This window comes from Dendronephthya gigantea, unplaced genomic scaffold (assembly GCF_004324835.1).
Source record: "Dendronephthya gigantea isolate DGI-Jeju-01 unplaced genomic scaffold, DenGig_1.0 000267F, whole genome shotgun sequence".
NCBI classification, from domain to species: Eukaryota; Metazoa; Cnidaria; class Anthozoa; order Malacalcyonacea; family Nephtheidae; genus Dendronephthya; species Dendronephthya gigantea.
This window is the reverse complement of record NW_021163277.1, coordinates 166,510-191,310: the sequence shown is the minus strand read 5'-3', so window position 1 is coordinate 191,310 and position 24,801 is coordinate 166,510. Positions and strand designations below refer to the sequence as shown.

The 24,801-nt window shown below is 37.0% G+C and overlaps 5 protein-coding genes across 12 annotated transcripts; all 5 read left to right on the top strand.

The window, feature by feature from the left end:
• The first annotated feature begins 531 nt into the window (after positions 1-531).
• Positions 532-3,297, top strand: LOC114541132 (phospholipase A2-like). The gene is made up of 8 exons (XM_028561119.1): positions 532-753; positions 1,013-1,122; positions 1,207-1,332; positions 1,700-1,732; positions 1,814-1,891; positions 2,164-2,299; positions 2,717-2,841; positions 3,139-3,297. Exons 1-8 carry the CDS (start codon positions 653-655, stop codon positions 3,255-3,257), a joined length of 828 nt encoding a protein of 275 aa, XP_028416920.1. The 5' UTR covers positions 532-652; the 3' UTR covers positions 3,258-3,297.
• Positions 3,298-3,598: 301 nt separating this feature from the next.
• On the top strand, positions 3,599-9,810 carry LOC114541121 (dTDP-glucose 4,6-dehydratase-like). Of its 8 annotated transcripts, none has more exons than XM_028561105.1 (2): positions 3,599-3,736; positions 8,458-9,809. In XM_028561105.1, the coding sequence occupies exon 2, from the start codon at positions 8,462-8,464 to the stop codon at positions 9,500-9,502; it is 1,041 nt and encodes a 346-aa protein (XP_028416906.1). In that variant the 5' UTR covers positions 3,599-3,736; positions 8,458-8,461; the 3' UTR covers positions 9,503-9,809. The 8 variants fall into 8 exon arrangements, with proteins under 8 accessions (XP_028416906.1, XP_028416909.1, XP_028416902.1 ...); XM_028561108.1 differs by lacking the exon at positions 3,599-3,736 and adding an exon at positions 5,084-5,325 and having other exon boundaries at positions 8,462-9,809; XM_028561101.1 differs by lacking the exon at positions 3,599-3,736 and adding an exon at positions 5,084-5,325.
• Positions 9,811-10,057: 247 nt separating this feature from the next.
• On the top strand, positions 10,058-11,623 carry LOC114541119 (PITH domain-containing protein 1-like). The gene is made up of 6 exons (XM_028561099.1): positions 10,058-10,303; positions 10,525-10,568; positions 10,715-10,792; positions 10,913-11,017; positions 11,146-11,254; positions 11,479-11,623. The coding sequence occupies exons 1-6, from the start codon at positions 10,118-10,120 to the stop codon at positions 11,578-11,580; spliced, it is 624 nt and encodes a 207-aa protein (XP_028416900.1). The 5' UTR covers positions 10,058-10,117; the 3' UTR covers positions 11,581-11,623.
• Positions 11,624-11,961: 338 nt separating this feature from the next.
• Positions 11,962-15,009, top strand: LOC114541120 (tyrosine-protein kinase-like otk). The gene is made up of 5 exons (XM_028561100.1): positions 11,962-12,307; positions 12,932-13,023; positions 13,185-13,517; positions 14,123-14,389; positions 14,722-15,009. The coding sequence occupies exons 2-5, from the start codon at positions 12,963-12,965 to the stop codon at positions 14,991-14,993; spliced, it is 933 nt and encodes a 310-aa protein (XP_028416901.1). The 5' UTR covers positions 11,962-12,307; positions 12,932-12,962; the 3' UTR covers positions 14,994-15,009.
• A 980-nt stretch (positions 15,010-15,989) lies between these two features.
• LOC114541131 (neural cell adhesion molecule 1-like) lies at positions 15,990-23,833 on the top strand. Its single transcript, XM_028561118.1, has 10 exons — positions 15,990-16,080; positions 17,034-17,117; positions 17,523-17,855; positions 18,113-18,376; positions 18,477-18,728; positions 18,976-19,044; positions 22,349-22,654; positions 22,844-23,104; positions 23,194-23,445; positions 23,570-23,833. Exons 2-10 carry the CDS (start codon positions 17,051-17,053, stop codon positions 23,671-23,673), a joined length of 1,908 nt encoding a protein of 635 aa, XP_028416919.1. The 5' UTR covers positions 15,990-16,080; positions 17,034-17,050; the 3' UTR covers positions 23,674-23,833.
• Positions 23,834-24,801: the final 968 nt, after the last annotated feature.

Sequence of the window (24,801 nt, the reverse complement as noted above, 5' to 3'; positions counted from 1 at the left end):
GCTCAAAACGGAGGAGAAATATTTTCAGTCTGTTGGCGTTCTATGTGCTGATTATAACTGAGATTGATATATGGATAAAATTTTGGACTTTTATCTTTTTTCAGTGTTTAAATTTTAGTACGAGATTACATGGTTTTTGCGGCATTTTGCCAGAATCAATTATTAGCCAATTAAGAATTGTGGGTATAAAGGCCTGGTCGCTTGCCGTGAAAAAGCCTAATTGGTTTTGTGCTCGAATGATATATGAAAAACCAATGTTCACATTTTAATAATTGCATTTTAGATCTCGAGTCTGCTTGATGAAATGTTTAATTTTTAAATTAAAATTATATTAAAATGAAGAAATGAATTATTTGCAGTATGATTAAAAGTATAATTGCAAAAGTTGAAACTCAATTTCGGAGGAAATTATACAATTGCTCAGAAAACGAACTAACGAAGGCCTTGTGTACATCGTTACATCTCGTTTCCGGGGCTAATTTCCACTTCCCGTCCAAACAAACACAGAAATTTGCCTGGGCACGAGATTGCTGGTTGTACCTCTTTAACATGAGAATAAGGCGTAGAAATGTGATATCAATCAGCTCAACAAGACTTTCCTCTTTCTTAAGACGAAGGACGATACCGGAGAAGCTTACTCAATTTCGGACAAATGATATTTGCGGGAACAGGAAGGAGCCCTTTTGATTACAATGGATATGGTTGTCATTGTGGGAAAGGTGGTCATGGGAAAGCATTGGATGATGTTGATAGGTATATAGTTTCTTGAAAAAGTCTTATTCCATTCAGATTTCATTGCTTAGGAATAAAGAATTGAGTTTTAAATTTTAAGATCTGTTCACACGATCCGATTTTGTTGGATTTCATACGTTGGAATTGAATGGGATGCGAGAAATTGGATCGTGTTATTATACATATTTAGGTTTTACAAAAATAAGTAGCCATATTATTAGTCATGTTATTCACTATCAGTTTGTCGTTTTGATAATTTATTTTGTTTTCCTGTGTTCAGGTGTTGTGAGACACACGACCGATGCTACAAAGAATTAAAAGATAGAAGAATATGCAGTGGTTGGGGAATTTATATTGTGCATTACAAAACCTCATCTCCCCTCGAGTGTGGTAAGAACACAGCCTACGTATCTTAAAAATTAAAGTATTTTTTCGACTGGTTGTACATAAACAACTAATATTTCCTATTTCTAGCGAAAACAAACACGGGATGTGGAAAAGGTTTGTGCGAATGCGATAGAGATGCTGTCCTCTGTTTCAAAGAGAAAAAATACAACAGGAAGTACAAAGAACTACAACAAACTCAGGTGTTACTTCTGAGTTGACGAATAGCCATATTTGTGATGTATCTAAATAAAGATGGTCAATAAATATATAATAGCTGCAGTTTCAGTTTCTCGTATTCTTGTCTCAGAAAAACCGCATGCCTCAATGTGTATGGGCTCCTACGCTTGTTTTCTTCGCTTAGGGGAGAGGGGGGCACACACCAAAACAGTGGGTAATTCAGTGATTTTCTCCGGGAGGAGAGGAGTATTCTCCCTTACTGTGCAACACTTACTGCTAATAATAATGTTGTAAGCCGTAAACAATGCTGGATACTTTTAGTAACTTCGGCTTGCGGTATTTGTTATTGTATTCTCGCGGCAGTGAGATTCATGTATAATTTATCATTAAAATTCCAGTGCAGACGAAATTCTGTTTTACAAAGTACACCATAACGGTAAGTCATAAAACCTTTCTATCAGTAACAATATTAATGCATTAGATTTCTTCACCTTTCTTTTCATCTGTTCCATTTCAGGCAAAATGAAGATTATCGTCTTTATCTTCATAATTTTAATTACACAGAACTGTTCTAACGCTGCTTACGCCACAGCAGGTATTGAAGACGATCGGTTTTTATTTGAGTGGGAAACAAATTCTTCGTAATTTCTGCTTTTTTCCGAGGATTAACGCCGGCATTTGCATCGACGAAATCTTTGCCACGATTTTATTACATACTAGTATTATATACTTAGTTTACTGTGAGAAAGAATCCAATCAACATCGATAGGGTTATCAGTGAGGAAAATGCTAACACTATATAAGCACGTATTACCATTCAAATGGGTCTATGCTGACATTAGGCTTATTCTTTCCTCACTTTTAAAGGGAGATTTAAAAGAGATTTACTGAGCTTTAACCACCTGATTCGCGTGATAACGAAACGAAATCCACTGGACTTCAATGGATATGGTTGTTATTGTGGGGCTGGTGGACATGGGCGCCCTGTGGATTTATTAGATAGGTACATATGTATCCTCCTGTTACCTTTTTCTAATCATTTAGCCTTGCTCGTGATTCTGACATCCAGCTATCATTTTATCTCTTTGTTCCTAAAGACTTTGGTTCAGTTCCTATTTCTGTTTATCAATGTTGGTGACGTATAGCCCAACTCGTTCCCTCGTTTTCTCTAAAAGCTCCACAAGATATCTCAAAGGAAAAATGCCGACTTTACTATTCCTTTATTTCTTTGGTTTACGTGCTAAGTATTCCCTCACACTGGCATTTGTAAACGCCGGTACACAGGCTAGTCCAGTGCAGTCGTTCCCTTCTTATCGATCAGCCCACCACCTCCTCTAATTCGCATTTCTAATTTCTAAATGCCTGAGCTGATTGCATCTCAGATTTGCCTCTCGCAAATATAGACCTCACTCCTTACTAGATGTTGCAAGAGTCATGACGAGTGTTATGGTAGATTAGGAGAAGGAGGAACATTCCAAAAAAAAGTGTGTGGATGGGGCATCTATTTCCGGTCCTACAAGCTGATAGGTTCACCTCCGACATGCCGTAAGTTTGTTTGATATTTGCCTTTATGCTTGTCAACTTGTTTTTATTGTGAAACTGTTAACCGAAAAGTGCTTTTATACAGTATATTCATTTATATTGTTCAACTCAAGGTTATGTAACTTGTGACGTCAAGCGCGGGAAGTCTGAGTTACACAAATTTTATTGGCTCGTATTGGCTCGTTAGTTTTATAGAGCCAATCAAACTTCGTGTTCCTGTAACATCAACTTCCGCGCTTCACCTCATTAGGAGAATCTTTATGAATAGACTAACTGTTATTTGCGTTTCCTTACTTATAGGAAAAGGAGGTTCAGCTTGCTCATATGGTCTCTGTAAATGTGACATATCGGCTGCATTTTGTTTTGCAAAACGTCCTTTTAATCCCAAGTATAAAAACTACAACAAGAAACGTTGTTAGTACGGGCACTATTATGGTACGACGGGTACGTCTGTTCTGTTCAAACGATCCTTTTTTTTCAGATCCAATTAACTTCTGACGTATGGAATGTAATCTGTTATTGATTAAGGAATACTGCGAGCCATTAAGAAGATTTGCTGCCCTTATGCATTACAAATCAACACATATAATCAAACATGCATCACAAATTAGTGAAATGGTTCGACTGAATTGAGTCGCGCGAACCACAGACTTTCAAGTGTTAATGTTCTAACGGTAAAAATTAAAATAAGATTTTACAGTTTATCTTTCCTTACATTAAGTACTAGAGACAATTCAGGTGGCCCAAGCAGATTTGTTAGGATTTCGTCTTCGTATTTATATAGAAATTGAAGCATTTTATACAATATTGAAATCTATGAACTCTTGAATTAAATGAATGATTGTGGATGTAATTGGTCCATTATCACTTTTCTCCCCTGAATGCACTGGATCTCATGGTAAATATATAAATTTTAGACTATTTTAAATAAACTTGGTAATAATATTAAAACCAGCTGGGGTTCCAGGTTTTTGATAACGCAAATAATAGAGTAACCTACTATTTTAAATGTTAGTATGCAAAGGTACCAGCATGTCATTGGTTTATTATGTTAGTAGAACTACAGTGGCAGAACTCATGTCTTCGAAATAAAATTCATGAAAGATTTAAGATGTAAATAGGCTGTTGACAGTTTCTAAGAGCCTTATGGACCATATTTGTTTTAAATTGCAGAATGTTTAAATTGGAGGGGCTATCTGTTACATTGTTGTAAATTTTTTTTGCAGTAAAGTACATTTTCTAAATTAAGTATTTCAATTAGTATAATCTGTTAGCATTCAACAATTTTTCATAGGGTTGTGCAATCACCCTCTCCCCTATTCTGCCACATCCTGCCCCCAGTAACACCAACTCTTTCCCCCTCTCTATCTATCGTCTTGTGGACCACTCATCCGCATGGTCTAACTCAACAAAAGTCAGTGTTGTTACTGGTGTTCCCGGCTTAAAATGGCCGTATTATTTTTTAAATGGACCACCATTGAAATTTGAAATGTATGTGAAAATGCTCTGTGTCTGGCTGATTAGAGTACCGAGTATAGCAGCAGTACCTAGAACAATTCATGCAAGAATGATAATGATCAATGACCTCCCACATTTTTGGCTGCCAAAATGATTGCAAAAGTCAGCTTTGATTAACATTAATAGTTATTTATAGAAAATTAAAATTTCACTGGGGGGTTCTATTTAGGACTTTCACACACACTCTCTGATATGCTTATCTCTGATACCCCCCCCCCACACACACACACACACACACACACACACTCTAATATGCTTATGTCAAACACAAATGAACAGTTAGCTTTACCACGAAATTCTACTCTGTAGAAGACCAGTCCACTGCAAATATTGTATTGACTATTTTGGCATTTCCCAGGCGAGGATTACGTACGTCATTACGACCGTACCATGCAGAGAGCGAATGAATTAAGCCCTCGACAATCGACATGTTTCCCGATGCGAGCTTGCGACAATCAACCCACAATCAATGCAAAGAAAACTTTTGCAAGCATTTCTAATAAAGTGCAAATGATATAGAAATTATCGAAGTAACCATGGAGAGCTTTTTAATTTTTCTGTTTGAAAGCAATAGACCGACACAAATGCAGATAAATTCTAAATTCTGGTTACGATATATGTATACAAGAAAGAAAGGGACAGTTTGGGAGACCATCTGTTCTACATCCAAACTGTTTCAGGCTTTCACTGCTGCGTTCAATTTTGAAGAATGAATAATTAATATTCCAGTCGGTGTATGAGTGAGTGTGAGTGGCCTGATTGCATCGGCTGATTGCATAATCTTTGTGTACCCAAAGGCCAAGTGAAGTGCTCACGCTGTCTTCATTCCGTTGTACATTGGGGGCAAATGTTAGCCCACAGAATCGATCGAAATTCAAATTTATTTTAAACTACATCAAGTATCATTGACGTACAAGCTTTCTCGCTCGATTGGTGGTTGTTATAAATTTCTTATCAATTAAATTCACGGTATGTTAGACTGAGTATCGCCACTTGTTTGTTAATCATTGAACGTTAATTTTGCACATCACTTCATATTTGTGATCAAGTACGGCTATTATAAGTCATTTTAAATATATACATGCAAGAAATTTTAGGTATAGACATATGGGTGTATTTGTACGACATACACCAGGCGATATGGCGTCGAAGAAGGCCGAATTAAAACAAACGAGATGATTTTTATAGAACGAAGTAGTTACTTAGCTTACTGGTATTAAAACTAAGCGAAGCGGTGAATTCGTTGCAGCTGGATTCTGGGGTATTGGAATGAGTCTTCGCCGACGAAAACAAAACAAACACGTGTTAAATATACTTTCAAAATAGATCAGTTTCATCGCTGCCAAAATATCACGTGTCTTTAGAATCAGTAGTGTTTAACAACAATGATTTCATTTCTTTCATTAAACTTTTATAAACTGTCAGAATCATGGCCGGTTATGTAATCAACTAATATTAGTTACCAATCATGAGCGCATATAAGTCGCCGCATATTCAATACGTCTAAACTCTAGGTGTGCGAGGGTAATATATTTTCTCTTGTGTGAAACCTGTATTATGCAGATTTTTCAAAGAGCAAAAGTAAACAAAGTAAGTGTTCCACTATAAAAGAAAACGTTGTGCATACTCGGTATTTGTTGAATGCATGGTTAGATATAGTAATAATATAATTAGTTTCATATCTTAGATTGTAGTTTGTGTTTCTCTAGTTATTTAATGTGATTTAAAAGCTATACATACCTTACATATGCTAAAAGTACTAAATAGCTACCTTTAAAATATTTCATCTATTTCTTACACGCACGACTGTGCATATTATTTATGCAACAAAAATAATTAGAACTGTAATGCCGAAATTTCTTTAACAGGCTCAGAAAATTTAGTCAAGATCATATTTATATACGAGTGTCTGTAAACAGAAATGTCCAAATTGGTCAAAATTACTCGATCAGCGCTTTTTCGCCGACTTTTTCCGTTCAAATATTTTGTTACATCATTGATGATGTAAGGAAAGGAGTATAGGATAACGTGTGGTCGCATTCACAATTTAGTTGGTACAAGTAGCTGACGCTGAGTTACTTAATTAAACAAAGTCTAGAAAACTTCTAGATAAAGACGAATTAAGTTAAGTTGCTGGTGGAAACTAAAACCCATGCTGTTAAGAGAGCATTTTTATCGAGTTCGTTGCAACATGCATCTTGCTGGGACTGAAAGACTCTGAAGCATTGAATCTATCGCTGCAAAGCAAAGTAGGAATATTTTGAAATATTTTTGCTATAGTTATTAATAACTAATTTTAGCTAAACTCTCAGAAATAGCAGATTTTGAATTACGCAGGTATGGCAAGAATAAATTTTGCTCTTCGTATCTGTTATATGAATGAACTAAATGTTGAGGACTTCTGTCCTCTGCTGGTTCACACTTCAGTGACATTTTTTAACAACTTTATTATACAATCAATATTACAACCTTTATCCTTTTCAATCTATAGCCAACACTAACTGCTACACCCAGTTTACATCAATTTTTATATACCTAATTAATTCCTTCAACATAATGTTCAATCTTATTTCGTATTAACTTTTGACATTGGACCATAGGTCCATAGATTGGACGACACCTAACATTCCACAGCACATGGCATTTACAGCACATAACATTGCACAGCACGTGACATTTACATCACAAAACATTACGCAACAGTTATATACATAATGATAAGATAGAATATCTAAATCACTTAGTTTATAACTTTTGGTTTCAACTTTACTAACCTAAAGTATTAATAACAGCCAGCATCTTTAGCTTTTCTTAAAGATACGTCCCTACCTGTGGCCTCTGTTGGCCTTCATTATCACTTGGTTTATAACTTTAGGTTTCAACTTTACTAACCTAAAGTATTATTAGCAACATCACTTAGCTTTTTTTTAAAGTTATGTCCATGCGTCCATGCGCGTGATCTAAGTAATATACACTCCAGTTACTCCTCTCATTATCGAGATCATCACAGGCGATTTCTATATATCGCCCCCGTACGGACTGCAGGCTACTTCGGTATTCGAGTGATGTTACTTTATTATTTGTCCATAGTTTGTACGCACTGAATTTAGGATAACATCAGCCCATTCCATTTATAAGAATTGAAGACAAGAATCTTCTCGAGCAATGTTCCTCGAGGTTCGTGTGTGAGTCTAAAGGTCGACACAGACCGGACGCGAATTGGCAACGCGGCGCGAATTTTCAACGTTTTTAATTTTTCAAAATCAAATAAATTTTAAACTATCATAATATTCTTGTAGATTACATAACAATAAAACATTTTGACTCCTCTGTCGTCCATAATTTTCAAATTTTACTTCCAGAATTTAATTTATATGCTTCTGAAAACTCAAAATTCGCGTCGCGTTGCCGCATCGCGTCCGGTCTGTGTCGGCCTTAAGGACAGATTTCCACTGTTGCGTTTTTTGTTAAAAATATTTCATTCAAACGTTAATTAATTGTAGAACAACTTAAAGGTTTTAAACCTTTACGCGTAACTTTTACCGTGAAAGCGGGGGTGTTTGTATATGTAGGACAACGAGACAGATGTTTTTCTGTCAATTTCACACCGAATTTCGGCCAATTCCTTACTATTTTCATATTTGCCCACGCTATATGTATATTCAAGCGAGGCTTCCTTTTATTATGTCATCAAATATTCATTTATCGTATTCAGACATCTAGAATCATTTGTATCGTAGTCGGAGTGAGTATACAATTGTAAGTTAAATATCTACTTTTAATACCTTAAGGGATTTAAATAAAAGATCTCAAACCTTAGCGATCTGTACACAATAATATTATATACCTACTGTGTACTTTCTACGTCTAGAAGTTCAACTGAAGTTCGCGATTTCCGACGCCAAGGGTCGAAGTTTAAGTCAGTATTATATCCTCTTAATTTCGTTTCTATTTACTTCTGACTCCTATAATAATATCCTACTCTTTCCGTTATATCCTGTTCTTTCATCCTGCTTAATCCAAATCTATCCAAAATTGCCTATTCTACACTCCTATTTCACTAAAATTCCCAATACTAAATCATTCTTTGTTTTATTTTAGAAAGATGGAAGGTTTTCAGCATACAAGGGGCAGTGAAACAGGCTTTACAAATGGCTACCACAGTCATTGCGACAACGCGGGCACCAATGGCATATCCCATTGGGAACATGTCTTAGTGACGGGCGGTGCAGGCTACCTAGGCAGCACGTTGGTCCCACTGTTGCTAGGTAGCGGGTATCACGTCACCGTGTACGACTCGTTCCGGTGGGGAGCCAGCTCGCTGCTGCATTTAGCCGACAATCCGCACCTCAGGATTGTTCGTGGGGATGTATTGGACCGGGCTCATCTCAAGAAGAACATACAAAAGTGTGACGCGGTCGTTCATCTCGCCGCTATTGTGGGATACCCGGCATGTGAGCGCTCTCCGGAGCTGGCAAAGCAGGTCAACGAGCAAGGCACAAGAAACGTCGTGGAGCTCATGGAGACAGATCAGAAGCTGATCTATGCATCTACTGGATCCTGTTATGGTGCTGTTGTCGATGGTCTCTGCACCGAAGACACGCCAATCAGTCCGCTCACCTTGTATGGAAGCACTAAAGCGAGTGGCGAGAGTGTGGCTTTACAGGCTGGAGCCGTTTGTTTACGTCTTGCAACCGTGTTTGGCGTTGCCCCACGACTACGCTTGGACCTGCTTGTAAACGATCTTACAAACAAAGCCCTGACGTTGAAGCATTTTGATGTTTACGAAGGGCATTTCCGTCGCACTTTTTTGCACGTTAAAGACGCTGCTCGAGCTTTTCTTTTCGCTTTGAAGAACTTTAAACGAATGAGAAACGATGTCTTTAATGTCGGTGACGAATGCATGAACATGTCGAAAATTGACGTCGCTCATGTCATTCAAACTCGCGTGAAAAACTGCAAGATTACGAAGTCATCGAACGGCCAGGATAAAGACAAGAGGAACTATGAGGTTTCCTATGAGAAGATAAGGCGTCTTGGTTATCAATCGACGATAAGTGTCGAGGAAGGTGTGGATGAACTACTGAAAGTTTTACCGTGTTTATCAGAGGATGAGATTTCCCGCGCTAGAAATGTCTCCAACTGAAACTGGCCTAAAAATGAAAAGTAGGATTTAGCATAATAGTACAATTTATTATTATTATGTATTAACATACTATAATGAATTGTTTATAAATTCAAGCTAATAAAAAGTATGCTATACATTAAATTTAGATTAATATTATTGCTAAACATTAAAAAACAATGTCAATGACCAAAATGTTAAACGTTCTCTCTGAATTTTATTTTACTGAACTCCATGTTCAAGGTTATTTGGGAATAAATGTTACTGTACATTTGTGACATGCATATGATATGATGGTTCCTGATAGTATTGTGTTTTAATATAATCATAATTTTATTGTTGTGCCTACTTTTTTATTGAATTAAAAACAATATGATCACACAAGCCTTTTTTGTGGGATTGTCGAAAAAATGAACACTTGTTTGAATAAATATAGTCTTAAAGCCATCCATTCATGAAAGCACGGCTTCTCAGAAAAGGACTTTATGAGAAAATGGTCCACTCATGACTCACTTAATATATAATATATAATATGTTCTTTTAGGAAAAAATTGTCTTTTCCATATTATGTGAAACGTAATATACATAATGACATAATGTGAAACGTAACATGAAGTATTGTGTAGGCCATCCAAGATGGCAGGTTGTGGACATGGTCGATGTGAACATGACCACACTCATGGTATCGGGGAAGAAAAAGGATTTGAGTATTCATTGTATAAAAAAATAGATTTCACCCACCTTGAAGTTCTGAACGAAGCTGAAGAAGGCTCTGGTAAATCTGTCTTTAAACCATGGGAAGAAAGACTCGATTCTAACAAGGTTTCAAATAGAATATATAAGATTATGAATATAGAATATTAAATTCAGCTCACAATAATTCACTATTCCAGGCAAACTTGACCGTATGATGTAGATTTGTGGCAGGTTTAGACGTGTAAAAATAATTTCCACAAGCAACAGAGGCTGCTTTTGCCTTTATGTCAGGATACTGAGTTAGGTTATTTTGATATATTAATTATGAGTTTCATTTATGCCTATAGTTTGTTGAAAGTGACGTGGATCAGGAGCTGCTATTTAATATACCGTATGTAGAACTCAACAATATAAGCTGTTATTTTGCTGAAGATCTGTGGCAATAAGACAAGGGGCAATAAAATTAAGTAATAATATATTTCCATGTAAATATAGAATCATATCACATAGATGTATTAACGGTTAACCCTGCTTTAGGTTCACTGGTAATGTGAAATTAAAGGGGGTTATTCTAGTCGGTGGGGAAGGTGATTTTCATCCTAGAGTTATGAAACTGTAAGTGTTCCATGGTACATCAGTTTTGTATTTACATAGCCTAGCAATATTAAATATTCAGTGTTGATTGGGGCTAGGCGTTAGTTAGAACTGAGACAAAGTCGATTGACATGTTTTCAGTTTCAAAAACAAACCACATATGACATTTGATGAGACAGAAATTGAGCCGGATCAAGTGTTTGAACTAGTAGAAGACTTGAATGGCACAGTAGAGTACAATACAAAGTGAGTACCCGTACTTAAATATATTGAAGTTGCATGTGGATCTTTCACATGAGACAATTGTGCAAAATGCAAATTTGATTTGGGTTGACATGTACGTGACTGACATGAGATTGTATTTTTTGTCATAGAGTGCCACGATTTTCCAGTGTGCAATGTTTATCAATATATTTTCCAAGTAATTTTGGAGCAGAGACAACCAAAGTTACATACATTGGGCTTAGAGGAGAATTTCAAGAGGTATTACTATTGTCTCTCCTAGTTTTGTGTGAACATTTTCAGCATTTTCCATGCTAATGCAAATTTATCAATGCCACAGCTAACAACAGTTTCCAATTCATTGAGCACAAGTGTGTGACCATTGTGTACGTGTACCCCACAGGACAAATAAATTAGGGTCACAGCTATATTTTCGGTCAATTTCTCGGAACAATCACCAACCCTATATTTCTTGGATTTCCAAGGCTCGACGGCACGAGGTGACCATCTGTAATTACGAAGCCAGAGCAAATCCTGCAGATCATAAGACAAACTTTTTAGACACGGTCAACCATGCAGTATCATGATATGTGCTGTGCATTGGTGAACATTGTTCACTGACAGTACGAAGGTGTTATTGAGAGATGCGTTGTATCTTTGATTTCACGAAATCCCTGTGTTGTATCAAGATTTATAAATGAAGAGATCTTGTAGTAGTTGCCTGCAGTCAATCTCTTACCCGGCTGAAGGCTCGTTTAATTTTGGGAAAATTTTTTAACACCACTCGTAATATTAATCCCAGATCGAACTCGCCATTGTACGATATCTTACCGCTTGAAATGAAAGTGTACATTAAATATAAAAATCACGTAATGATCATGATTGTGAAATGTTGTATAACAATTTTTGTTTTCCTGTTGCGATTTATTTTGACTGTGTGCAGATGGCGTGCAAATGACATAAATTTATTGCTGGCTTTTTCCATTGTAATTTATGAATGCATATTTGGAAATGCATTCATTAAACGGAACATTTCATGATTAATCTTGTCCGAGATAATCGTGAAATTGGCACTTTTCAAACATTGCGAATCCCGTCGTATGATCCTCGTACATATTAAAAATTCAAATTTCTCTTCATCGTTGATTTCTTGGGTCACGTAGATAGGAAATTGCGTATATCGAGTTACACCAAAGTAAGAATTTCGTAGCCGACAAAAAAAATGATTTTCCTGGTCAGTCCAACAAATATTTATCATGTTAGCGTGCCAACTGTGTCGATGCCTTCTTAAACGAAGTACCACCTTATAAACAGGTATATATATGCCATATGATAGATTGCCTGTGGGGATATTTATGTATTTTTATCACAACGGAAATTCGAATGAAAATATAAGTAGTATCTGTTTGTAAATTCACAGCAGCGTGGTAACATAGTTGGTGGTATATTTTATCCTTTTCTTACATCATTATAATGATGGGTTATGTCTATAGAGTATATTAGTGACAAATAATGTCAAATCCGGTTCTTTCATGAAAACAATCGATCATACATACGTCCGTTCTACATGGCCAACGACAAGGAAGTATTATTTTCCATAGTCATAACAGACAGAATATTCTATATCAGTCAATGAAATCCGAGAAAGATTGAGATGAATTACAGCATACTCGAAGTTCCTAGGTTTTAATTCAAGGTCCTGCTACTTGGATAATTTAGTCTGAAGTCGCAAATAACTGCTATAGCCTATATATACAATTGCTACCGGCGTATGAATTACTTGCAAGGTTGATCGCAATACCATAAAGCTTGGTCTTTTTAACTTTCACTTAAGCATTAATGCGTGCAAATTGGCACGCAAAATTCAACACTTTTGAACTTTACTTATCGAATGACTGCAGAATAAAATTACATGTATATTTTTTCCATCCAACGAAGAACCGTTGCTTGGCAGAAGAATTTGGTATAAATGGCTGGCTTTCTCTTTCTCACTATTTTTGGTGTCAGCTTTCTGTGGTTGCCTGGCGAAGGTATGAGTTTTCTGGTGTTGTCCAAAACTGGCATGGGTCATGATTTTGTTGCTGCAAATATTGACCTTGTTTGCCACCGAAATCAACGACTCGAGTCTCAATGTTTAAAACAGATATAGCCTCGTCTGCAAGCAAAATCATAAATATATTCTGCTTTTTAGGGCAACTACAAGCCCCTTCAGCTGGTAGCACTTTGGTATTTACAAATGGATCAACTGCAAAGATTACCTGGCCGTATAAAGCTGATATATCTAAATTGAATTTTCGGAGTTGGTCCTTCATCAGCAGTAAAACGAAAAAGTTGGAAACGCTGGCAACTATAGTGGGGAATGGTACGAGCGTTACGAAATCTGCGAGTAGCTTGCACGATTTTGAGATTGAAACGCCCACCACCTTGATCCTGAAGAATATCGATGTCACTTACGACGGAACATACCAGTTTGTCCTAACACCCAGTCGCGATGCTGTATCTAACGTTGTCGTTTATATCGCAGGCAAGTTTCCCTATAATTTGTAAAACAAGATTCGCACGCCGGAATTCATTTCATCTCACTTTTGGGCAATAAAAGGTTTTTATGGACGGAGGAGCATGTTAGGCTCGTGTCAGACACACGTAGAAGCATGCAGGGCCGTCCTCAGGATATTTTACAGGGGGGGAGTGTAAGGCCATCTAAACCGACTGATCGACGGGCTTGTACCGACTGTACTCCGGATGAAACTTTGTCAAGTTTATATTGGATCGGTCTATACTCCATAGTGTCAAAAATATTTTTGTCTGCCGACTAAAATAGCAATTTTACCGACTGAGCCTCAGAATAAACTTTTTGGGGGTGTGTGACACTCCCTTAAACCCCCCCCCCCCCGTGGCTCCGGGCCTAGAAGCATGCATGTTAGGCTCACAGAATACCACTGTGAGTGACAGTTTCGGTTTCCAATACCAAATATGCCTGTTCTTTCCAGTACACGTACATTAACTACATTCATATATAATTTATATAACATTCATATTCTATCGCAGAATTGCATTGAATTTTGCTTTCGTTCTTAGACTTTTCGTCTATTTTAACCCACTTGAGCTAACGATCTCACTGCATTTCAGAAAAACCAACCGTGAATTTAAACTGTTCCAGTTCAATCATCGTAAATGCAGGAGACAATGTCAGATGTGTCTGCAGCGGAGAAAATGGAAACCCATCACCAAATGTTGCTTGGTATAAAGACGATATACGAATTGGCGACTTCCAACTCAAACAAAATTTGCTCACCATTATTAATGTCCGTGAAAAAGACAGTGGGACTTATAAATGCGTCGCCCAAAGTCACGTCAATGTAACAGATGAAAAATCAATCAAAGTTGTGTTAAAAGGTAATTATAATAAGATTTAGATTTTGAGATTGAGAAAAAAATGGAGAAAAAACTCCAGTTTACATAATTCAGTTGCGGTTCTGTTGTTATATTCATTCTTAAGATCTGTTCACACGATCCAATTCAGTTGTATCCATTTTACTTCTGATGGATGTTTTATAGTCTGTTGCCTTGCAATGTATATCAGCAGCAAATCCACTGATCACAGCCAATGCAAGCCAATGCACTACAGCTTTATCATTTATCAATAGCCGACTATATTCCATACGTCAGAAGTGAATTGGATCCAACAAAATTGGTTCGTGTGAACAGACCTTTGTTTCAATTTTCAGGTCACAACAATTCACAGCAAAAGTCGTATAATGACAGTCGGACTATTTGGTATATTCTGGTTGTTTCACTTGTATTTCTCGGTGTCGTTATTGGGTATATCTCTTTGTTGATAATGTTCTGTAAACTTCGACGACAGTTCAAAGCTGTAGACAGCGGGAGCGAACTGAATATTCATAGAAAACGTAACGGCACAGATGTCTTACGATCGGGCGTTGTTAATAGTTTACGAAATGTCGGTGGAAGTTTCGATGCTTACGCAAGGATGACTTGATCTAAACAGCGATAGCTTCAAACCCTGTTGGTGAAAGGCAAGAAGCGCGCCCCCCCAGCCTATCCCTAGTTTCAGCGTCACTGGGCCGGAAGAGTAAAGTTCCAGTGTTCTTGGAACTTTGTATATACTTCACTAAAAACTAGGAGAACGAGGGCTGTATTTGTGTATATTAGTGTGAATGATGTCAAGATGGATTTCTTGGAAGAGTGCACATGCTTACACCTGCCCTCAAAGAATTCTGAAGAAAATTAAAATAGTTATCAATTTGAATGACCGCATAATTAAACATGCCGTAATTCTAAGAATCATCATATATTTCTTCCCTTTATATAAAAACTGCCAAATAATTGACCACGATTTAATTAAAGACATGTTGATTCTAACCTCTTCTGACCTCTGATTCTCACCACTAACCACATCGCTGTAGACGTAGTTTATTTGGCATATCTGCATATCAAATTATCACTAGTAGAATCAAAGATTAGGCAAGTGGGTTCGATTTTTATCCCCAAATGATTTTTGTACTATGAATTTTGTATGGTTTTTTCTTGCTAATATTCTTGCGAAATATATATAACTCTAGTCTAGTGCATAATTATGGCATTGGCGGTGACAATGAATATAGGAATAAACGAGACAACTGCAAGGCTAGGTTCAAGTGTCTTTAAGGCGAATAACAAAACATTGAAAAAAAATTACGATTGCAGAAAGACTGCAGAACAAAATGTGAACAACTTGTGCTAGAGTTAAAGTTCATAAATAGCAAAACTCAAGTGGTCGCATCCTGCATGCATAAGAATTTGAGAGTGCATGTACATTCCAAAATCGAGTACGTCACAGACGAAATCGAGGTGATATCAATTGGGATTTTAGCCTGTTTTCTTCTCCTGTCGCTTATGCATTTTCCTAAACTAAATGCAAAACCACGCGGGAAACCGCGCGAGTCAGAATGATATATTATATATATTCGAATCAAAACAGAAAGTGAAAGAAGCTTAGATCATATAAACGAGAATTGATAAATATTGGTCATTGTTACGTTTGGTGGACCTCGTGGGAGTATTAATAAACTACTTCGAAGTACCAGGTATATACTTCAATATACAGCTATTGGTTTTGTATTGCACTTAATTGTCTGTGATTGAAGCGTATTTGAATTTGCATCAGCATATTATGACTATTTCTTTCATTTCCTTGAATGAAAGAAATAGTAGAATAATAGATTTCCTTCCTATCTATACTTTCACCGAATGGCCATTGTGAAGAGTATTTCATAACGAGCTCAGACTAAATAATTTAGACACGGCTAAGCGAGGACTTTTGTCTTTTGATCTAGCAAAGTGGTTTATGTGTATATGATCTAAGTCAACTTGTTATGCGAAGTGTTTGCAAACTTTGCATTTTAATTTCTGTCAATATGTGTTATAATGCCATTAGACATATGCTCAACCATAGAATTCTAGTACCCTTCAATTCTAACGCATATATTGCCACAGATTTATTTGCTAAACCGACGAAAAACGGTCGAATTGTGTGCGATTTTGCTGCGACTCAGCCGACTCAGACTGTGGTGAACAAAATGGAAATTGAACAGGATTATTGAATTCTTGGTGTCGTGTTTGAGAAGTACTGAATTTCCCCAGCTTCTATATGCTGTAGTTATGAATTAACACATATAAAACACGAAAGTTTGTACTGTTATTGCGAAAAGTAGAAATTTTCCAGGAATACTGTGTCTGTGTTATTTGTTGCGATCCACCTTTTGTTTGACCCAGAGACGCAGGCTGATACAATATGAGAAGGCATAATTGAGTTCAAGTGAGTTTGAGCAGTATGTCACCGTGAAAATGTCATGTGTGGTGTTTTTGAAAAGGATATGAAATATGGCATAAAGCGATTACAAATTGGGAGTGTCAAAATTGTATGGAGACGATGGACGATCATGCAAGAAGAAGTGCTCCGGCCAAGATTCTTAATAATTAATATTTTATTATATGTATTATACCGGATAAACATATTGTATTTTCACTTCTTTTTTAGTTTGAACTGTTCACGTAATGGCAAACTTCATCTTCGGAATTACCGCCTTAATTGTTCTAAATGTTCTAATAGCTTCGTGCAAAGGTATATTCTCTCGAGATATGAATCATGAATGTGGTAAATGTTTTTGAAGGCAAAGCAATTCTCTTAACACTGATGTTGCCTAATTTGGCTTACAACGCTTGACGTGATTTTAATAATTAATAACCTATACTATAGCGGCCTTCGCTCAAATCAAAACTGACGTTATATGCAACATTTATATTATCCTTTCTCAGTCTTCTTTTAAGAGTTATGAGTTGGGAAGGGCGGACCTTCACTGGCGGGCGAAAAGCTCTCACTGCCACTGGGGGGGTTAAGAAAGAGCTAGCCGCGGTTTTGCTCCCCTGAATTTAGCTTTCGCCAAAAACGCCAAAGATTAAAGGGTAATGTTTTTGAAATAACGCGTCCTAACTATCTTTTTAGACTTTTGTTTTGCGTTCTGTTTAGGCAAATTAAGTCCACCACTCGACGGCGACAACTTGGTTTTCGTAAATGGATCCACAGCAAAAATACAGTGGTCAGTCAGCGATGGCTTATCAGAAGAGCAGTTTCGTTATTGGGCCTTTTCAAGCGGCGACGGGTCGGAAAATGCTGTAGAACTAGCGAGAATAGTTGATGATGGCGTTGTCGTGAATCAAAACAGCCCGCTTGACTTTGAAATAGAAAAGCCAGCGACGTTAGTGTTAAAAAACGTCAGTCAAAATTATAATGGAGAGTTCAGATTTATACTTGTTACATCTGAAGACTGTGGTCAGTCGGACGTGCTGGTTCGTATTGCAGGTAAACTGACACGCAGGCTTTCACCTAACAACATAATATAAAACAGAAATCTAACAAACTATATCGTTCAGTTCAGAGGTGTGTGCCATGTTAAAGTTTTACAATCATGCACATATTAATTAGTAGAATTTATACTATTAAGTAGTCTGAAAAATATCTGCATTTCTGCTCTAATTCTAAATGTGTGTTAATTAAAAATGAAAAAAAAAAGATTTTTAAATTTTTTTGGGACAATCAGTCATTTTATTATGTTCTAGTTTTACCAACAGTGACTGTCAGCTGTTCCAGCCAGGTCATTGCAAAAGAAGGTGATAATATCACGTGTGTTTGTACGGAACAAGGCAGCAATCCTCCAGCCACTCTGACTTGGTATAAAGATGGCAAACAGATTACTGACCAACAAAAGGAAAGACAAACATTGAGTCTCAGTAATATTGAAAGAGACGACAATGGAACGTACAGATGTGAAGCCAAACACCTCGTCAGTGATGAAGAAGAATCCATAGAAATAATAGTTCAGTGTAAGCATAAACAACTTCAATATGTTTAACTACCTGAAATTCTCTCTGCAAAGTATAGTCATATAACTATAGTAGAACTTTTTTGCCACCCACAATGCAGATAAACCTACCAATACTACCATTACGATTGAACCAGCAACAGTTTCAGTTGGTGGAACGGTTACCATCACATGCGAATCCTATGCTCACCCTGAACCAGTATTTACCATAGAGAAAAATGGTACCAATGTTGTCTTTACAAGCAAGGAACATACCATTCGTGATGTGAACAAACGCGACGCAGCAACATACAGATGCGTAGCAGAGAATAAACATGGAATGGACTCAAAATCTGCTTCTTTGGCTCTTGCAGGTAAAACACTGAAACATGGGATTCATTTGATCATCTTTGTTCTAATAACAACTGGATATAGCGACCATACACCCATTTACATGCACCAATCATTGCTAACCATTGTGTTATTAGCTAGTAATGGACTTCGATTCCATTGTAAATATCATATTATGTAGAATAAAAGATATATCAGTAAATATTATTATCCATTACGCGACTACAAGTTATATTGCACAAGAGACTAATACCAGAAATTTGGTTTCAGATAGACAAATTCAACCGGCCGCCGAAGACAAAGTTCGCATGGTTTATATTATTATACCGTCAGTGATAGGTTTCTTGTTTGTTGCAATCTGTTGTATCATTTATTATCTTCGTCGATCTGGGAGATGTATTTGGGGGAGGAAAAAGGACAAAGATGATCGTCAAAGAGGACAGCCCGGTAAATCAACGAAGTATATTCACAAATTTTAGCCCCACAAGAATTAACATATAAATTAGTTGAAGCCATTCAGAGTAGAAGTAAGTCTGCATAATCTGAAAGTACATCATTTTAGATCTGCAATTTCGAGTCAGTCGATTCATCTCCAGCTAAGGAAACTACCAGCTGATGAATGTTTCGAGACCTAAAAAAGTTTAAGTTCACTAGGTCATTGACACATTGTTGATAGAACATTGGACTAAGTCAGCCAAAAGGCTCGGGTTCGAATCCGACTATGGGAACACAGGGTAGTACCATCACAATATTAATTCACGTAAGTCATACACACGCAGTCATGATTTCAAAACATATAGCCAAGTTATGTGGGATCTTTCATATTTTTGATATAAAGCCTAAAAGAACTTAGAGGTTTGTTGAGAGCATGCTGCAAATGATAGAAATATTTCATGGAGAAATATTGCTACGTAAGACCAACTGAATATTTAACCATTCGATTTGATCTTACATGCAGGCGTGGGTGAATACGAAGTCCCACAAGCTCCTTTAAACGAAGATTACGAACTCGTGGAGCGGCGAAACGAACCGGAACCGCGAAACGAACGAGAACCGCGAAACGAACGAGAACCGCGAAACGAACCAGAACCTGGACCAGAAATACCTGCTGCACCCGACCCCGCCTACGCGTCTTTGAGCCGAAGAAGAGACCCTGATAACCCTTATGAATCACTCTTAGCCAGGAACGAGGGCCGGTCTTGATTGTTCATAACCGATGATCTCTACATGCAAGATGGACTGATCAACAAAATGATGATTATGTGGATGGTTATGCTGATTATATAAATAATAAATAAATACTGGTATTAACTATTGTGCCTTGTAAAGATTTTATCGTTCTTATATTATCGTTCTCTCCATGACTTCTTTCTATCATTGAGGATCCTTCAGCACTGTTTTATTATTGTCAACCCTCACGGCTTACCATCCGAGAAAGGATGTAGCTAGTGACCGATGCGCTTCCTAACAGATTTTGTTTCGACCCTGCGTTGCAGACTTGTTGATTATTAAAAAATCATATTTCTCACACTTCAATAACGAGAGTCACACCATATCTATGAACGACACATTGATCCCCCATTTAAAAACATGGCGGTCGATGGTAACACCACTGTCGCGTCGGAGTGTTGGGTTGATTTGCATACTAATTACATTCAATACAAAATTTTTTAATTGAAAGCGAAAGAAGCTTACGTATCATAAACGAAAGGATAACAAGGATAAAGGCGAAAACTGATAAATATTGTCCGTTTGTTGGATCACACAGCCACACAGGAGCATACTACTTCAGGTACTGTTACTATCGTATATCGCATAGCTATCGAATACAGACTATACTTGTTAGTTGTTATGATGATAGTATTTTGCTATCGACTATATCCATGTAATCGAGCCTATGGCTATGTTGATAACACCGACTTGACATATCAGTGTTTCAGCATATTTCATGCCCTGTTTTAACTGGCAATTCACTGGCTATTGTAACTAACGAATGTTCTAACACAAGTTCAGACTAAAGATCATAATTAGACAGTTGGCAAATCTTGCTTTATATTTTATCAATGGGGTCAGTTTATTATATAGACTACGGTCGTCATGCAAACGAGACTTGTTTAATAGCGCGCTAGCACGTTCGCGGTGTGACTCAGTCTATGATGACATTATACGCTCGTGCATACATCTCAATAAAATTTATGCCACATATTTGCCCAACCGGGCATATACAGACAGATAAAGGTACTGACACTGCTTCTCAAATATTATAAACAGTAGCCTTCAGACGCCATTTTTAATGCTTGACAAAGATATCGATCCCGTGATTAAAATAATTAAATAAACCGAAATTAAACTGCAACGGCATCTCTAATTGAGAAATATTATTTTTCAAGCCGTTGTATACAGGCCAATATATGCCGTGCCTGTAGTAATGGTTCCAAGACAAGGCGTAGTGGTACTAATATATTTGCATTTGATGATCGTCTGCGATTCGAATATAGCCTATATTTATAGGTGAGACGCTTGTTAACTTTCACTGCATTGATAATGCCAAGGATATCTTGCCTTGGCTTAAATTACTTATGTAATTCTTAACAAAGACGCTCTACATATTTGCGTAGATAAGAAAGCGTGTTATAATAAGCAAATGAAAATACCGCCAGCGTCTTCGAAACATCACGATTGATACGCGGTGTATTTAATATGTTCATGCAGAGATATTGTTTTAGGTATCATAATAGAATACTTGATATCAATGCCAATGCAAAATTGATTGTTTAAATTGCTCAAGTAATTGTTTGGCATGCTAAAAATGCACGATAAAGTTTGTCTTTGTGTGAAATGCCGAAAATCCTCTTCAAGTGAAAGCGTGGGAACTGAAAGTAATCTCAATGCAGACGAGAACTCAGCTAGAATTTCAGTTGAAATTACCGTAAAACAGGATGTGAAATATGATCTGATCTATATCGCAAGTACAAATTAGGCGTGTCACTGAGAATTGTCGAAGAAAGATTTCGAAAATGTTTGGAGTAGTGATTTCAACGTTTTATTACATTATTATTATAATTATATCATTGCATTTTCATCTTCATCTTCAGATCAAAGGCTTACAAAATGGCAAACTTCATCTTTGGTATAACTGGACTATTCGTTCTTAATTTTCTATCAGCTTCAAGCGAAGGTATAAAACGTTACATATCATATATTTTTTGTTATTATCATATATTTATGGTTATTTACTTAAACCATTCACATTTTGTAAAAAGTTGATCCAAGACGCTGCCACACGGCTCCTCGGTTATTTGGAAATGTATCCCCACAGTCTGGGGATAACCCCCCCCGGTAAGAATGTATCACCAAAGCCTTAGCTGCGTTTTCGTTTTCTAAGGTCCCATAAATTCTGTGGGGGGAAATTGCTATTTTGTTCAAACAACTTCTACGATACAACTTGTTTAGCTTGTTGCTATAGTGCAGCTAGAATGTCGAACATATTTACTTAACCATGCCACGGTCTTTTCGTTTCGCTCAAATCCGGTGTGGAATATGCAAGCTTCATGTATCCTTTTCAGTTTTTGATTAGCGAAAAGTGCAAGAGATTTTTAAAATGTTTCCACATTCTTACTTATCTTTCATCTGCTTTCAATAGGAGCACAAATACGTCTACCACGTGATGGCAACAGGCTGATTTTCGTAAACGGATCAACGGCCGAACTGGAGTGGTCGTTCGACGACAATGTGACGAACGTGCGTTTTCGGTCTTGGTCGTTTACTAGCGGTAACGGCTCGATGAAGGCCGTAGAACTAGCGACAATAATTGATGACGGTACCGTCCAGAACAGAAGCAACGCGTTCGACTTCAAAATAGAAAAGCCAGCGACTTTAGTTTTGAATAACGTTAGTCAGATTCAAAATGGAACGTACAAATTTATACTCGTAACATCTGATGGATGCGGTCAGTCTGATATTGTAGTTCTTATTGCAGGTAAACAGGTAGTTTTTAGTTTTCTAGAATCTAGTCATGTGTGAATTACCCTTATTCATTGATGTGTTCCATGCGGGGTACTGAAGCATTCCAATTCTAACAATAGACTGTTTTAATTTTCTCTTGGACAACCAGTTGCACGATTTTGTTACGTTTCAGTGAAGCCAACGGTGACTGTCAGCTGTTCCAGCCAGGTCATTGTAAATGAAGGTGATAATTTCACGTGTGTTTGTACGGAACAAGGTAGCAATCCTCCAGCCACTGTGATTTGGTATAAGAACAACAAAAATATTAGTGAGCAAGGAAAGGAGAGACAAGCTTTGAGTTTTCATAATGTCATGAGAAAGGACGCTGGAACGTACGAATGTGTAGCCAAAAGTCACTTAACTGACAGAAAATCAATCGAAATAATAGTTCATTGTAAGCATAACTTCAAGTTTAATTCAATTTAGCTCAATATCTTCAATCTAAAGACTGCATTCTTGAGCTTTTTGTATTTTCTCATTCAGACAAGCCTATCATCACAGCGATAACCATTGCACCAAAGACAGCTAAAGTTGGTGAATTGGTAAACATCACGTGCGAATTTGATGGTCTTCCTGAACCAAATATAAAAATAAAAAAAAGTGGTAGCGATGTTGTCTTCACAAACAAGATGCATACTATTAAAGATGTGAAAAAGGATGATGCTGGAATATACGTTTGTGTTGCAACGAATTCTATTGGAAGTGATTCAAAATCTGCTACTTTGATGGTAACAGGTAAAATATTTTGGTGCATGTAGGAGTTCTCTTCCATTCATCACTTTTATATTTTACGGAGAAGCAACTCGTTATAGTAAAGTATTTTTTGTTTCCCTATGTTAGTTCTGCTATTTTTTTCCAGCGCCAACCACAACCCCAACTACAGCATCAGCATATCGTCCAAGAACAGAATGGAACATCGCTTTGCTGTCATTGGTGGCAGTGGGATTATTCTCGTACTCTTAATTGTATCTTCTATAACTGTAATATACCGCAGTGTACCGTAATATATCTCAGTGTACCCTGTTCGTTATATATGGCGGTGTGTCTATAATAATTTGTTTTGAAAAAGAGATATAGGTAATAGGTATAAAATATATAATATACATGAAACCTTGAAAGTTCTCTATATAGCCTATAAGAAATATATCAGTTAATAAACTTAGAAATATAAAACGAAGCACTCAGTGGTCAAGCATCATCACTCATTCCCTTGGAATACTACATGCGTGCTGTTTTGAACAGCGCCTTCGTACTTTTTCACGCGAAGAAAACTAGAAAGAAAAATACATGAACTTCTGGTAACCAGCGTTGCAACAGCGATTAGCTCACGATTCCGATATTTTCATCTCCGGCTGTGTTGATTTATTTTCTACAATATAACCATGCTTTGGTTATGATGTCAAATATTTTGATACGGATAACCACGCTGTTTTAATGGTCAAATGCTTGTCCTATGTAAAGTTTTCAGCATATTTGGCGCTCATACAAACATTAAACAATATAACCATGCTTTGGTTATGATGTCAAATATTTTGACATGGATAACCACGCTGTTTTAATGGTCAAATGCTTCTCCTATGTAAAGTTTCCAGCATGTTCGGCGTTCATATACAGACATTAAACAATATAACCATGCTTTGGTTATGATGTCAAATATTTTGACATGGATAACCACGCTGTTTTAATGGTCAAATGCTTGTCCAATGTAAAGTTTCCAGCATGTTTGGCGTTCATATACAAACATTAAACAATATAACCATGCTTTGGTTATGATGTCAAATATTTTGACATCTGATAACCACGCTGTTTTAATGGTCTAATGCTTGTCCAATGTAAAGCCGGTTTCCAGCATGTTTGGACTCACTTTGGCGCTTGTATTGCTTGTAAATTTTAGCTTGTAAATTTGAGCTAACTAAAAAATATTCAAAATTAAAGACTAATTACGGAAAAATTATTGGTGGGGCTAAAGCCCAGTATGATGCGAACAAACTAACAATCATATTTCTCACACTTCAATAACGACATTCACACCATATCTTTGAATGACACATTGACGGCCATTTAAAAATATGGCGGTCGACCACACCGCAA

Bases quoted from the DNA above. Each gene is read 5' to 3' on its own strand.
- LOC114541119 (XM_028561099.1), top strand. From the start codon at position 10,118: ATGGCAGGTTGTGGACATGGTCGATGTGAACATGACCACACTCATGGT. The intron at 10,569-10,714 runs GTATGTAGAACT...ACCCTGCTTTAG, and splicing joins GAGCTGCTATTTAATATACC to GTTCACTGGTAATGTGAAAT. The intron at 11,018-11,145 runs GTGAGTACCCGT...TTTTTGTCATAG, and splicing joins ACAGTAGAGTACAATACAAA to AGTGCCACGATTTTCCAGTG.
- LOC114541121 (XM_028561109.1), top strand. From the start codon at position 8,462: ATGGAAGGTTTTCAGCATACAAGGGGCAGTGAAACAGGCTTTACAAAT.
- LOC114541131 (XM_028561118.1), top strand. From the start codon at position 17,051: ATGGCAAACTTCATCTTCGGAATTACCGCCTTAATTGTTCTAAATGTT. The intron at 17,856-18,112 runs GTAAACTGACAC...ATTATGTTCTAG, and splicing joins CGTGCTGGTTCGTATTGCAG to TTTTACCAACAGTGACTGTC. The intron at 23,446-23,569 runs GTAAAATATTTT...ATTTTTTTCCAG, and splicing joins TGCTACTTTGATGGTAACAG to CGCCAACCACAACCCCAACT.
- LOC114541132 (XM_028561119.1), top strand. From the start codon at position 653: ATGATATTTGCGGGAACAGGAAGGAGCCCTTTTGATTACAATGGATAT. The intron at 2,300-2,716 runs GTACATATGTAT...ACTCCTTACTAG, and splicing joins CCTGTGGATTTATTAGATAG to ATGTTGCAAGAGTCATGACG. The intron at 2,842-3,138 runs GTAAGTTTGTTT...CCTTACTTATAG, and splicing joins AGGTTCACCTCCGACATGCC to GAAAAGGAGGTTCAGCTTGC.
- LOC114541120 (XM_028561100.1), top strand. From the start codon at position 12,963: ATGGCTGGCTTTCTCTTTCTCACTATTTTTGGTGTCAGCTTTCTGTGG. The intron at 13,518-14,122 runs GCAAGTTTCCCT...ACTGCATTTCAG, and splicing joins CGTTGTCGTTTATATCGCAG to AAAAACCAACCGTGAATTTA. The intron at 14,390-14,721 runs GTAATTATAATA...TTCAATTTTCAG, and splicing joins AATCAAAGTTGTGTTAAAAG to GTCACAACAATTCACAGCAA.